Consider the following 14,797-nt stretch of genomic DNA (forward strand, 5'->3'; position numbering starts at 1 on the left):
ACGTACCGATACCAATCCCGATTACTAAAACCCTGGTACTCACCAGTCTCGTTAAAGTGGAATCGTTTCCGTATTGGCTAGAAAGGCAGAAAGAGGCGATGAAGGGGGAGCAGCTTTTTCGTACATCCTTCATAGTTCGTAACGATGCCTGCAGCCTGCATGACACGCGAACCACTCTCTTTATCTTTTTGTTATTTATGCACGTGGATCTAATTGTGTCGACATTCTATCGATATGTATCTGTTCGCACTCTCCCTCCCCTCTCTCTGTTTTCTGTTTCATAACTTTCATGTGGATTGGAGATTTGGAGCGCCTTTTGATCAACAAAGAAAGGTATATTTTCACCGTAGAAGAGCTAGCAGCAATCAATCTCCGATCTTTGCTTATCGGAATCTGTGTGGTAGGAATTTCGAGTATGCTTCTACAGTTTTGGTGAGTCTCTCTATACCCGACCAGCAATGTTTGATAATTTTCGTTAATGTTTTTGTGATTTCTTTAGATCTGCTATTCTTCTCTTGTTTTGGCTTCAATTTGGGTTATTTCATTGAATGATGAGTTGTGTTTTGTTTGAGCTTCTTGTACGCTGTGTTCGATAGTTTTTTTGGTGATTGTTAATAGCGATTGACTTTAAAACTTAAGCGTTTTACTTGAAGCAAATGCTGACATATGGGTCGACGCAAGTATGGTGATTTTACTCTCATTTTGACCCTTTGAATTAGTTATTTTGGCGATTGATCGGTTTCTATGAGGAATTTGATGGAATATAATATTGTTCCCCCTACTCTGTTTGTTTTTTCTTTGCTTGGATGAATGTAATATACACTTCTAGTGATCACTTCATCTGTAAGATTTAACTTCTAGATTTGCTTTCTATTGACGTTTCTAGCCTTGTTGACACAGATTTGTTTAATGTTCTTGTTCTTAAAAGTGCTAGATTCCAACCTAAAACTAGAACTCTCCGCGAGATGGCTCTAATACCATGTTAGATGAAGGAATGAAAACCGAGAGATGGTTCTGGTACCATGTTAGATTCCAACCCAAAAGCTCGAACTGTTGGATGGAGGGACCAACAGGTATACGGAGGTACATCTATGGTCCTTGACAATCGATGTGGGATTATAACTCTATAACTCCCAACATGAAGTTATGAAGAGCTGCTAATCCATTTGTGTATGGTTGGGACTTGGGAAGAATCTTTGAATCATTACACGGCCAGTGAGCAATTGTTACATGGCCTGTATGAACAATTATACCCTACTCTCCCCTTATACTGTTTGGTTCTTCTTGATGGAGGCATGCTTTTGTGCCGCTTCTATAAATTTATTAGACCTTAGGTGAAATTTGGATTCGAAGAACCTTACTCCTTGAATGGCATTCCCTATCTGTCGCATTTCTGGGGTAACTAAATGATTGTCTTGATGTCTTTATCACTCTTTGGTGGAAACAATGGGGAGGAAATCCTACATAAATGGCAATGAGTTGTTATTTGCCTTATCCAGGCACAATTGTAGAAGCACATAGCCACTTAAAGTGAAAACTTAAACACAAAATAGCTCTAGGAAAAGGGGCCATATTTAAACTTACATGTGAATTACATAAGTCCTGTCACCAATACGCTTACTCACATGAACTTCACTTGGAAGTGTTTGGTGAGACTCCCAACTCCTGACCATTCCTGCTGTTTTGGTGGTGATACAAGAACTTATCTATGTTTTGCCTCTTTCTAGCTTTGTGACAGTGTAATGTAGGACTAGGTCAATGATGTCCTAACCTACAGTAGGATCATAGACTGACAAAACAGTAGGCTTTAACACTTGGTTCCAGCAGCAAGATAATAGAACTCACTGAAACAATAGGCTATCGATATGGTCTAGAATACACAAGGCAGTGTAACAATGAACTAATGATAATATTCTGTCACAGTATAACAAAACAGTATAACAGTCTCAACTGTCAGCAGAACAGGGACTCTTAAAAAACCCAGAAAATTTAATGAGTTACAGAGTTAGTAGCTAACACACTCAGATAGGAAGATCCTACCAGTCAAAATGTTAAAGACCTTGGATGGATGCACTCTTCAAAATTTCAGCCAAGGTTGATGGCTAGATCACAAGATATGAGATGAACTCCAAAATAGTAAGGTCCAAGATTAGAAACTCAGTACATTAGGAGAATCTGGCCATAGTCATATCCCTTTCCCCTTGGTACATGAAGTCTTGAAGGTGAGGAGTCCATTCTTCGAAGTATTCTGGTAGAATGATAAATTCTATGTGTTGCAGCCTAGCCCTCTTACTTCGAAGTATTTGAAGTCTTGCAGCCTACCCCTCTTACATTATTTGAAATCTTGAAGGCGAGGAGTCCGCTCTGATACCAAATAATGTAAGAGGGCTAGGCTGCAAGAGAACAACACTAACACTCCTACAGAAATTCAGGATCGCAATGAACTAATGCAAAGAACATACGGGCAGAATATAGGAACAACAGTGTCTCCTAATCTACCTGATGGATGGGACTGATACTAAAGTCGAAGGAAGGTCCTTAAGTGTTGAATATGTGCCTAAAATATTGGATTCATCCACTGGTTGGATTGAGAGATGCAGACAGACAGTAACAGAATTAGAAAGTAATGAAGAAGCTAATGTAGCTTTTGATCCAGCAGTCTGCTGAGGCTCAAACTTGGATCTAAGGTAACAAGAAAGGGTAAGAATAACATATAAAAAATTCAGAACAAACCAAGGTTTGGATATTCTGAAATCAAAGACTAAAGTTCAGAACATGATGCTGTAATATAGCCTATCGCAAGCACCAAACCAGGTTGGAAACATCAGAATTAATTAGGACATTGAAGAGCAGAATCAATTAGTTAGATAAAATATATAACAGTGCCATATTACCTGGATGTTAACCTTGATATTGAAAGGAAATATGCTGGAATACCACAGAACAGAACAGAACAAAATAAAAGAAGATAAGATAGGAAAAGGATGAGCAGGCCTCCCATTAGGGTTCTGCATCTCACAGACAGTTGCATCGCACAGGTTAAAGCAAAGCTTCTTTTTTTTTTCTTTCTTAAACTCAAAAACAAAAGGGGGATGTCTCCCTTTAAATCAATTACAATTAAACTCTCCATGCATAGGCCATAGGAAGGTTGCCAATCCAAATCAAATCCCCCCTTTTACAAAATAGAAACTCCTACTTTCTAAAACTAAAACTGAAATTAGAAACTTCCGAACTAACTAGTGATTACTAATTACAAGTAAATAGGTGGTAATCAAAATAGAAAGTAGATAATGATCTAAAAGATCTCAACAACAGCTTCCATTCTCCTCCACACAAGGTGTTCTTGGGTCCCACAAGATCTTTTAAGAGTCTTCTACCGCAAGTAACAAATACTCTAACAAAACCTACACACAAGCTGTCCGTATGGGCCCACACCACTGGTCATTTGAACAGTACCACCATTCTCGTGAACAGTACTCATGAACAGTAATTCCTCCTGAATTCTGTTCTGGTCCTCTTCTTCTTCATGCTTTGATCTACATCATAGTGTGAGCTCTGTAAAACTTATACTCTATTTGATTGTTCATGCTTTGTTGAATTTTCATATATGACCATCTGCCTAGTGTTGTGGAAGTATCGTAGAGCCAAATGGTATACCCTTTTTTTCTTTCTCACCATTCATAGTTTAAAGTATGGGTATCGGTCGGTACTGATACGTAGCTTTTTTTTTTAAAAAAAAAGAATAGTATGTCTCGATTGGTATCGTATTGTATCGGCCGATACGGACTGATACAATATGATATGTACCAATATGTACCGAAACTTACAATACGTAGTTTAAAGGTTTCTGTGAGAGTATCGATACGTATCGTTATGTAGTATCGGTATGTAGTTTAAAGAGTTCTGTGAGAGTATCGATACGTATCGGTATGTATCGTCCAATACGGTTGAGACCAAACGATACACATTGGTATGACCATTAAAGGCCCATGTGACTATTAGACTATGATTTTGTTTTTAAAAGATCAGAAATTGAAGGAGATTCCATAGAAAAAAGGAGATTTCACAAAAAAAGGTAGGTTTCAATAAAACTTGATCTTTGTGTTTAAATCGTGGTTTTTAATCCTATTTTTTGCTATAAATCATAGATTTAGGTAAAACTAAGTTAGTTGATGCATCAAACTTGATCCTTTGCAAGTATTTGTACTCAAATCGATGAAAGTCTCTTGTATCGCTATATGTTGTTCTCCATTTTAATGTTTATGCATGATACATGTTATATATTGCTTATTTATATTGTTTATTTATATTTTTTATTGTTCTGAAAGTATATTTCTATGTGCATCTTGACCATTTCCATGCGTATCTATAGCGTATGATACGATACGATACGTCTCTTAAAACCACCCTTCTGATACGCTAACCGATACCGAAACTTTAAAACTTGCCACCACTTATTTTGTAAATGTCAGGAATTATCTTCATGTGGCTCTGTAAGAGTTTTGTGACATGGTCTATGCATCTCCACATGGAGCCAGATTGTAAATGGCTCAGACAATGGAATACTCACTGGCACATCTTATAATACTTGACGACTGACGTTACATTTGAATTTTGATATTTAGTCCAATCTCTGAACATGGGTTAGTGTTTTTCATTTCTTTTGTCGTGATGGGGGAGGGGGGAGATTACTTCAATGCATCAGCAGATTTTTCTGTGGATGTTCTTGACTTAGAATGCATCAACAGATTTTTTGTGGGTTTTCCAAATTTTGGCAAATCCGCTCTACTCCTATAAAATTGAACTAGAGGGGTTTTTCTTTTCGGGGTTGCCAAATGACCTAGATATTGAGAGAGATTTTTTTGAAGTTTATTCTTATCTTATGCTTTGTTTGTTTTTCTAAGTCTTGCTGTGAATTGTCTTATATCCACTAATTCTTGGTCTTGGTTCTTGCAGTTCCTATTCATTTCCTTCCTAGTTTTGGGCATTAGAAGATTTGATATTCTGACACTAAGTCTGCCTTATTTCCTCTTGTGAATTTTGTACCTTTAATTGATCTGTTTAAAGGTATGGTACGTTCACCCTCTATGTTATCCCCCCCCCCCCCCCCTATTTGAGCTATTTTGTATCTGAACTTAAATTGAATATATTGCAAATGGAATGTTGTGACAAAATTGATATGCTGATGGGCACGCAACAGATCTTGAACTGATTCATTATATATAAGGAGCAAAATGTCTTCTCCAAGCAAGAGGAGAGATATGGATGTCATGAAGCTGTAAGTTTTCATGATCATTTTCATATTCTTTTTTAATTAACTTTTTATTCTTTAAGAGATTCTTGCAGTGAATGAGTACTTATCATAAATGACCTGCCAAAAAATAACGAAGTGATTACTCTAAAAAAACAAAACAGAGGACTCCAAAGAATCAAAGTTTTGCTAACAAATCAGAGTCCGCTAAAATTTCCCTAGAATCACTCTAGAGAAATGATACCAATCAAGTGCATCATATGTCCGTAGATACTTTCAGCTTTTCCAAGCACCACTACGTCAGGGAGTCAATTTTCAACCAAGTGGTTTCAAATGAATTTTATAGAATTTATGTTTGTTTATTGTATTAGAGTAACACCTCAAATTCAGTCCCGTAAGGATGCCTTGGGTAGATTGTCCTGTCACATTGAACATTGTATTTTTGGGCTAATATATGATGCTGTTGTGTTCTACAGGATGATGAGTGACTACTCTGTGGAGACGATCAATGATGGAATTAATGAATTCAATGTTGAATTTCATGGCCCAAAAGAAAGTATATTATTTCTTCCTTTTCTTGTGTAATTGATTCTATGGAATATGACCTCAATATTGCAGATTGTCCTGCTGGATGTGCTCTTGTTGTTGATAACTTGCTACTTTGGAATTAGAAGAAAACATTTTCTAAGGTTGATTGGTGGGTTGGATATAGCTTATCAATCTTATACTTCTCTCAAAAAGGGGGAAAAAATCTATTAATTTTCTTAATTAAAGCCACAATAATCAAGGTCCCCCAAATGCTGATACTCCCCTTCTGAATGTGAGTCAAGTTTTGAATTGGTTAGTCAAACCTTGTTGGGTTTGGTGTTGCTTTTATAATTTCCAGGGAATTCAACCTATCTTTATCAGAGCAAATATTCATTCAGAGAAGATGTTGAAACTTGTTCTGGTGGAGAACCAAATTTAGTTACCTCTGCTATAGGATGAGATAGCCAGGAGGAATGGAGCTGAATAGCGAAGATATACATATTAGTCTTTACCCTGCTCTTTGGGATGGGTTTTCCTTAATTTTGGGCTCTTTCGTCCTTGAGAAAATTGTTTTGAGGCAGATAGCCGGGAGTATGGGGCTGAAAGGGAGGATATGTTTATTAGCCTTTACCCTGTTCTTTAGAAAGAGTTTGTGTTACTTTTTGGGCTCTTTCTTCATTGAGCAACTTGGTTTGAGGCATTTTTTGTGTAGTTCTGGTGCACTTGGCTGTATATTCTGTCATCCCTATTAAGAAGATTCAGTTACTCATGAAAATGTACATGAGTTATCTCAATCATTTACCTTTCTACTACATTCTGTCTTATTACTTCTAGAAGGAGTTTTAGAAATTTTATTAGTTTGGGGTTTTAGGTTAAATCAGTATTACTTTCCGTGTAAGAATGCTACTTACTCTTCTTGGTTTGCTCTATGAAACTAATTTGCTCGGAATTTTAGTTTTCTTAAGAAAAAAAATTTTAGTTCATAAAAAGGTTGAGATATGGATATGGAAATGGGGTTTCTGATTAACAGTTCATGAGATGTTTTTGGTTTATTTATGTAACGGCGTTGGTTTGCTTGCATCTTGTTACCTTCTTTATTGTTTTGCCAAACCATGTTTTTTTTTTCTTTCTCTTGCCTAGCGATTTTGTTTGGTCCTTACACATTGAACAAGTGGTAAATGGCATACCTCATTTGATAACTGCTATGGTGCATCATGGTCTGAGTTTTCCCTGACAAAGTAAAAAATTTATACATAAATATATGATTATTATTGGTTGTATGAAAACCTATTTTTGATCAGATTTAACTAATTAATTTGAACATTATTGGAAAAGAATCAGGTATCGTCTTTCTTCTTCATGCACATTGGGATCTTTATAAATTTCATCTGCTGAGGCTGAGTTCTCATGTTTTCTACCTGGGAAGGAAAGAAACAAAACCAATTTTCTAGCATGAGGCTGAATTGTTATGAAGCCACAAAACCACTTAGAATCCAGTATTTGGTGGAGTTTAGTTGATCCTCAGATCTACTGACAAAATAATGCTGAAGAATCAGTCTCCTGCAAATGCATTTCAAGCTTTTAAACCATGCTTTCATATTTCAAGGTTGCTTAGCTTTTTGGCTTTCCATATTTTCATCTCAAGATTTTCTCTGCTAATGTTACCATCTGACTGGGTTACATACAGGCCTTTATGAAGGTGGCGTGTGGAAAGTTCGTGTTGAGTTGCCAGATGCTTACCCCTACAAGTCTCCTTCTATTGGATTTCTGAACAAAATATTCCACCCAAATGTTGATGAGCTGTAAGTTCACCTGCACGCTCAAATACTCTTGTTATTTCAGTGGGTTATATTATACAACTCCCAATGGAGTCTTCTTATTTAAATTATTTGTTAGTGGTACCATTGGTCTTTCTAGAACTTTTTGTAGACAAGATAACAGTATTCTGGCAATTCCTTAATTTTTGCTGTCAGCAAAGAAGATGTTACAATATCTACGTTTTTATGGTGCTCTTGTTATTTTTCTCTACTGATATTTCTTCATGAATTCTCCAGTATTATCTTTTCATCATTAGTCCAGGTGCTTCTATAATTAATCGTTTGATGCTGACCTCTCTTATTTTGAACTTCAGGTCTGGTTCTGTATGCTTGGATGTAATCAACCAATCTTGGAGCCCAATGTTTGGTATAATTGCCTTTTTTCTTTTTAACCATCCATGGTGAATTAATGAAATTCCGTTGACAGATGTGCACTTCGAAATGCATGCGTGTCTCCTTCATAACTCCCCCCCCCCCCCCCCACACAAAAGAAAAGGGGGGGGGGGGGGGGGAGGGGGAGCGAAGGTTGGTGAATTCCCTTGTTTTTCACTGGGCATTATTGTCCAGCATCTAAGTGCAAACTGTTGAATAGAGTTAAATTGCGAGACGGATCTGTAGCCAACCCCATTTAAATCTTTATTTGAGTTGAGCTTATGTAAGTATAAATATTGAAGGCCTATTAAATTGAATTTGATATGAGTGCCAGAGGTTACTTACATGGTGAATATCAGGACCCTTTACATATTGTTCTATGCTTCTATAACAACAATGACAATAAATAATAAAAAAATTTTAAAAAAATCAATAACAACCCTATGAGATTTATGCCCTGGTCTTTCAGTTTGAATTTTTTGTCTGCTGTTGTTGCAGATCTGCTGAATGTCTTTGAGGTGTTTCTTCCACAACTCTTGCTTTACCCAAATCCTTCAGACCCATTAAATGGTGATGCAGCATCACTGATGATGGAGGACCAAAAACAATATGAAAAAAAGGTGAAAGGTAAAAAACATCTCACAAGTTTTATATTGGCCTCCCATCTTGTCATTAAGACTGGACTTAAAAGCAAATGGTTTTCATGTCTGAGAAATGCTTCTTTTTTGTTTTTTCGCTGATATAACTTGTTAACAACAGAGTACTGTGAGCGATATGCAAAAAGAGAGAACATTACCAACCCTCAAGCTGAAGAGAGTAGTGACGACGACATCAGTGATGGACAGAGCACAACAAGTGATGATGAAGTTGCAGGACACCCAGACCCGTAAGCAACTTTTGGGGGCCATGTCATCTTCAATGTGAATTCCTTCACTTCATGTTTACTGATCATTTGTGTAACTATAATCAGTTGTCTATAAATATAAGTAGCTAGTTAGAGTGCGTGCTTGTTAACTTGCACGTATACTGAATCCAACTATATGCTGGCCCGAGGGATCATCATAGAAATGGAAAAACAGATAAAACATTGGTTAAACAAATTACATGAAAAATATTTATGTTTAATTTCTTCTTGTTGCAATTTTGTTCTATAATTATAAATCGCAATATCTAATAAGATGTACTATAAATCGCAACATCTAATTAGGATTGGGGTTCCTGTTGAAGCCCAATTGAAAGGCGGAATAAAATCCTCTGCAATTCCTTCATCTTGTTGTGTCTTGCAGTTTAGGTCTGAGAACTCAACACGTTGCTTCATCCAACAGTGCGAGTTTGATTGACCTAGTTTATTTTTTTTTCTTCTTTCTTCTCAAGCTCGGCAACGTTGGATGTCGCATCTTTCAAGTGTCGAGCTCTCAAGCCTGAACTGTAAAGCACTGCAAGATTAAGGCATGCAGAGGATTTTTTTCCATTGAAAGGCATTCCAACTGCAGTGGATATTCATCATGGCACATGGGTGTGGCCTCACCAAAAATGGGCCTGTGATAATGACAGAGAAAGTTGGGCTCTGATTATAAATTGCTAACTGACAACAATTAAATTTAACAACGATAATTCTACGTGTCCATCTGCCCATGTGAGGCCGTTCACGTACGAGAACCTGAGCCCTACTCGTCATTCACAGATTCACTTGGGTTCTAAGCTGTCTGGTTTTCTCTTTGGGAAAAGAAAGTACACACTGTCATTATATATTTCCCTCTCCTATACTCTCTCTTTTCTTTCCTTGTTAAATATGTGGGGTCATTCATTTCTCTCGTCATTAAGCCTTTGGCTTGGAATGTAATATGTTAATACAAACAAGGGAGAGGGTTCTGAGTAAGTAGGGTACTCTCTAGTGAATCGTTATCCTCTGCTGTTACAGCACGGTGCTGTACTCCACCGTACGGCGTTGCAGAGGCCATGTAGCACAGCGGGTCCCACATGGTGCACATGGCCTCTGCAACGCCACACGATGCAGTACAACAACGTGCAGTTACAGCATAGGATAAAAATTACTCTCTAGTCTCCACCCTCTCACATAAACATTATTTATTTATGGGTATGAGATCAGTGCTTGGTCTCTACACCAGGGTCTGGATCAATAGGGAAGGGCGCCTGGGTAACCATCTAGTGGTAGGAGCACATTATTTCACAGTGCCCTGTGAGAGGGCGTAGGGGCACCACCAAGTAGAGATCTTTTTTCTTTTATTTATTTTTCCAAAGATAGAAAAAATAAAATGTGAAAAGGTGCAATGTACACCTTAGGCTCAGAGAGTCGTTTCCCTATAAACAAACATCATGTAGATCTTTCTCCCCTTTTTCTAAGGTGTTGCTTGGTCTAACCATGGTTGATTACATTTGAGCCTAACATCATGATGGCTCCAACGAGGTATGTTTGTATAGTGAAAATGTGATTTTTGTTAATGTGTTTTGTCTTATGTGCAAAATGTGTCTTTTCTCTGGAATGGTGACAAAGTATTATCATACATGGTTACATAGAGATTAACTCTTTAATTTACTCCCTCCATTTTGCGGTGGGTCTTGAGTTACCTTCTCTAGTTTTATTGGGAGTCTGTTTTTTTTTTTAAATTCTCTTGCATATTGTACTCCAATTTTGCCCTTTTGTGGCTTCATAAATTTGCCACTCCATCGATTTCCATTAATAAAAAATAAAAAAAAAACCATTTTTCTTAAAATTTTTATAAGTTGTAATGCGAAAAGAAGAACACAGTAGAAGTATAATGATGGGCCGGTGCAAATTATTTAAAAAAGACAAGACGAATGCCACTAGATGGAGCAACAATCTTATAGTGCGTTCAACAAATGAGCAAGATAGCACAGAGCATTTGGATGGACTATTAACATTGAAAATGGTGTTTGCTTTACAATTAGTTAACAGTTACTACTACAACAGCAAAATCCTATAAAATTGAGGTGGCCACGATTAGAGAGACCATGAAAATGGCAAAAGAGATATAACTCCAGAGAATCCAAATCCTATCAGGTGCAATATCATTCATAATTTTAGATGAATAAGATTGCTACATGAACATAACCAATCTTTGAGACTTCTTAAAAATTATTTTGAATGGTGTAAATTTTACTTCATATTTAGGATGTATATGTCCACTTTTAGGTAGAGAGATTTATAAGCTAATAGTGTGTAATGAAATTTTACATGCTAGCATCTTATTAATCATTAGATCCTCCTCTCTGCATCTCAATCGTTCAATCCGTCCATTATTGCTCCTCATTCTCTTCACTATAGCTATACCTTCTCTTTCCCCATGGTTCATTACTACAACCCACCAGATCCAACTTCTGTGCCCCCTCCCTCTCCCTCTCCCTCTCCCTCTTCCTCCCCGAACCACCCACTACATTTACCTCTCCCCTCCCCCTCACTCTCTGTGTGACATGTGCGTGTGACTATTCTCTCCCATACCCCCTTTGTCTCCACTTTCCTTCACGGATTGTTTATTGTTGTGTTTCACTTTGAGATGTTGGGAGTTATAGATGTTGTGAATAACACCAGAATTTCGCAGAAATCACCTACTAAGTGTGGGTCTTAATGACATGAGAAAATGACGCAAAAACAAACACACACACAAGAAACACAAGAATTTACGTGGTTCGGCTTTTAGCCTACATCCATGGGTGAAGACGGCGAGATGATTTCACTATTGAACAATTGGAGAATACAAGAACACTCTCTCACTCTAACCCAAAGTCCAAATACACCCCCTGAATTCTTCCTATCTCTCAAATAGAAATATTACAAGAACTCTGTGTATTCTATTCACGGTTATTCTGTAACCGTTGAGTTGTCTTTTAATGATCTCTCCCACACCCTATTTATAGGAAAAGGAAGTGGGTTTGTAAACCACGTGCAACTCCTTTTTCTTTGTCGGTGTGGGAGGTGTAACTACTACCTTCAGTTTTTCAAATAAACATACATTGTCCACTATTGGTGTCTCATACTTGATTGAAGAACATCAAGTCGGTGCAGTTCTATGGTTTGAACAAAATGAGAGAGCAAGACTTTTGCTTTTGCAACATTAATGAGGTAGAGACAATTTGTCATATCTCCATAAAGCATTAATGAAATCACTCTCATGTCATTGAAGAAACACATGAGAGTTTGCCTTCTTGCAAGTTACATAGCTACCATCTCTTCTTCAACAAAGGTGGGGGTTATCACATTTGACTTATTCAAGTCATATAATGACAATAGAGGTATAGTCCCACATTGGTTAAGTTCGATCTTTTGTTCCTTCATATATTTAAGGAGCTATCTCCACCTAATGCTTTACAATTTTAGGTTAGATCCTCCAATATGGTATCAGAGCCCAAATCTGTTTGTTGTCCTCTAAGTTATTTATCCACTTGTAAAGCCAGGTAAGTTGAAACTACATGGGAGGGGGAGTGTTGAGATGTTGTGAGTTATATGTATAGTTTTACTTCGGTTAGGTTCAGTCCTTAGTGCCTTTATATACTTAAAGAGCTATCTCCACCTAATGCCTTAAGGTATTTGGTTGGACCCTCTAACATGGTATCAAAGTCCAAGTCTATTTGTTGTTCTCCCTAAGTTATCTGTCCACGTGTAGAGTCAAGTTTGCCAAAACTACACACGTGGGGTGAGAGTATTGAGATGTTGGGAGTTCTAGAGATATAATCCAACGTCGTTTAAGTTTGATCCTTCGTGCCTTCATATACTCGAGGAGCTCCACCTAATGCCTTAAGCCCTGTTTGTTTAACGGGGAGGATTGGTTGAGAATGTTGTGCAAGTTGATCCCATAGTGTAGTGGGTTTGGATTTTTACTTTTCTTATGAGTAACCAAAGTCCAAGTCCTTCATTTTTTATAGGACTTTGGATAGCATAGGGATGGGATTTTCAAGTGTCACATCGACAAACAAAGAATTTAATGTTGTTCCCTAAGCTTTTGTAAATTCATTATCCTAGGTTAAACAAACAAGGTTAGGGTGGGATTTTGAAGTGCCACATCACCACTTTTCCATCCCAATTCTCCCACCCCACCTAAGTCTCGGTCAAACAAATGGGGCCTTAAGGTTTTGGGTTGGACCCTCCAACATGATATCAAAGCTCAGGTCCATTTGATGTCCTCCCTAAGTTATCTATCCACATGTAGAGCCAAGTATACCGAAGCTACACGTGAGGAGAGTGTTGAGATGTTGAGAATTATAGATGTACAATCTCACATCGATTAAGTTTGATCTTTGGTGCCTTCATAGACTTGAGGAGCTATCTCCATCTAATACCTTAAGGTTTTGGGTTGGACCCTCCAATATGGTATCAGAGCTCAGGTCTATTTGTTGTCCTCCCAAAGTTATTTGTCCATATGTAGTGCAAGATACGTCGAAGCTACACGTGAGGAGAGTGTTAAGATGTTGGGAGTTATAGAAGTATAGTCTCACATCAGTCAGGTTTGGTCCTTGGTGCCTTCATAGACTTGAGGAGCTATCTCCACCTAATACTTTAAGGTTTTGGGTTGGACCCTCTAATATGGTATCAGAGCCCATGTTCATTTGTTGTCTTCTTTAAGTTATATGTCCATATGTAGTGCAAGATACGCCAAAGCTACACATGAGGAGAGTGTTAAGATGTTGGGAGTTATAAAGGTATAGTCTCACATCAGTTAGGTTCGATCATTTGTGCTTTTATATATTTGAGGAGCTATCTCTACCTAATACCCCAAGGTTTGGGGTTGGACCCTTCAATATGGTATCAGAACTCATGTTCGTTTGTCATCCTCCCTTTTGTTATTTGTCCACGTGTAGAGACAGGTATGCTGAAGCTACACGTGAGGAGAGTGTTGAGATGTTGGGGAGTAATAGAGGTATAGTCCCACATTGGTTAAGTTCTGTCCTTAGTGCCTTCATATATTTGTAGAGTTGTTTTCACCTAATGCCCCAAGGTTTTGGGTTGGATCTTTCAACATGGTATTAAAACTCATGTCTGTTTGTCATCTTTCCTAAGTTATCTATTCACGACTCGATCCATATATGCTGAAGCTATACGTGAGGGGAAATATTAAGATGTTGGGAGTTATAGAGGCATAGTCCCACATTGGTTAAGAATCAATGGGTGTTGAACCACGTTCAAAATCAAGGGGCCATGCAAAAGAGAAGCGACTAGAGGGGGAGGGGAGAGAGATACATAAGGTGGCCGGGGGTGGGGGTGGGGAGGGGGAGGGGGAGGAAGAAGAAATGGAAAATAGATAGGGTGGTTGATTCCATTATGGTGATCGGGTTTGACAATGATGTTTCAGTGCTAGTGTCAGAAGTGGTTCCGGTCTTCCTATCTCCTCCCTCCTTGATGAGCTTTACTCTGTGTGTGTATAAGAGAGAGAGAGAGAGAGCTCAGGGGGGTGTAGCTGTGGACGGACTAAGTGGTGGTCCATCCACCACAGGTGATGTAATTGCATTGAATTGAATGACTGAGATTCAAATCGTTCCATCTATCAGTTAATAAATGCTAGCATACAAAATTCCATTTATGCCAGCTTTTATACATAATTTTCCCTTACTTTTATTAGTAGATAATGTGATGCCTCCTCTTTTTATCATTAAAAAAAAAAAAAAACAACAATTTCTAAGAATATAGTTATCAAACTCCAGACCGAATCGAATCGAATACTTATCGATTTTGTTTTTCAAAACAGTTTACACTTAAACTGATCAACCCGATAGGATGGCTTTGCCGAAATTGTAAGCCAAACCAAAATAGGAACCAAATTGATAAGAACCAAAATTGAAAAAAAAAAAACAAGAT

At 37.8% G+C, this 14,797-nt stretch overlaps 1 protein-coding gene across 2 annotated transcripts; it reads left to right on the plus strand.

Moving 5' to 3' along the window:
* The first annotated feature begins 419 nt into the window (after window positions 1–419).
* On the plus strand, window positions 420–9,046 carry LOC122670868 (ubiquitin-conjugating enzyme E2-23 kDa-like). Of its 2 annotated transcripts, none has more exons than XM_043867884.1 (8): window positions 420–432; window positions 4,957–5,067; window positions 5,201–5,278; window positions 5,728–5,807; window positions 7,455–7,581; window positions 7,911–7,963; window positions 8,467–8,595; window positions 8,728–9,046. In XM_043867884.1, the coding sequence occupies exons 3-8, from the start codon at window positions 5,235–5,237 to the stop codon at window positions 8,856–8,858; spliced, it is 564 nt and encodes a 187-aa protein (XP_043723819.1). In that variant the 5' UTR covers window positions 420–432; window positions 4,957–5,067; window positions 5,201–5,234; the 3' UTR covers window positions 8,859–9,046. The 2 variants fall into 2 exon arrangements, with proteins under 2 accessions (XP_043723819.1, XP_043723820.1); XM_043867885.1 differs by having other exon boundaries at window positions 7,467–7,581.
* Window positions 9,047–14,797: the final 5,751 nt, after the last annotated feature.

This window comes from Telopea speciosissima, chromosome 8 (genome assembly GCF_018873765.1).
Source record: "Telopea speciosissima isolate NSW1024214 ecotype Mountain lineage chromosome 8, Tspe_v1, whole genome shotgun sequence".
NCBI lineage: Eukaryota > Viridiplantae > Streptophyta > Magnoliopsida > Proteales > Proteaceae > Telopea > Telopea speciosissima.

Bases quoted from the DNA above. Each gene is read 5' to 3' on its own strand.
- LOC122670868 (XM_043867884.1), top strand. From the start codon at position 5,235: ATGTCTTCTCCAAGCAAGAGGAGAGATATGGATGTCATGAAGCT. The intron at 7,582-7,910 runs GTAAGTTCACCT...TTTGAACTTCAG, and splicing joins CACCCAAATGTTGATGAGCT to GTCTGGTTCTGTATGCTTGG. The intron at 7,964-8,466 runs GTATAATTGCCT...CTGTTGTTGCAG, and splicing joins ATCTTGGAGCCCAATGTTTG to ATCTGCTGAATGTCTTTGAG.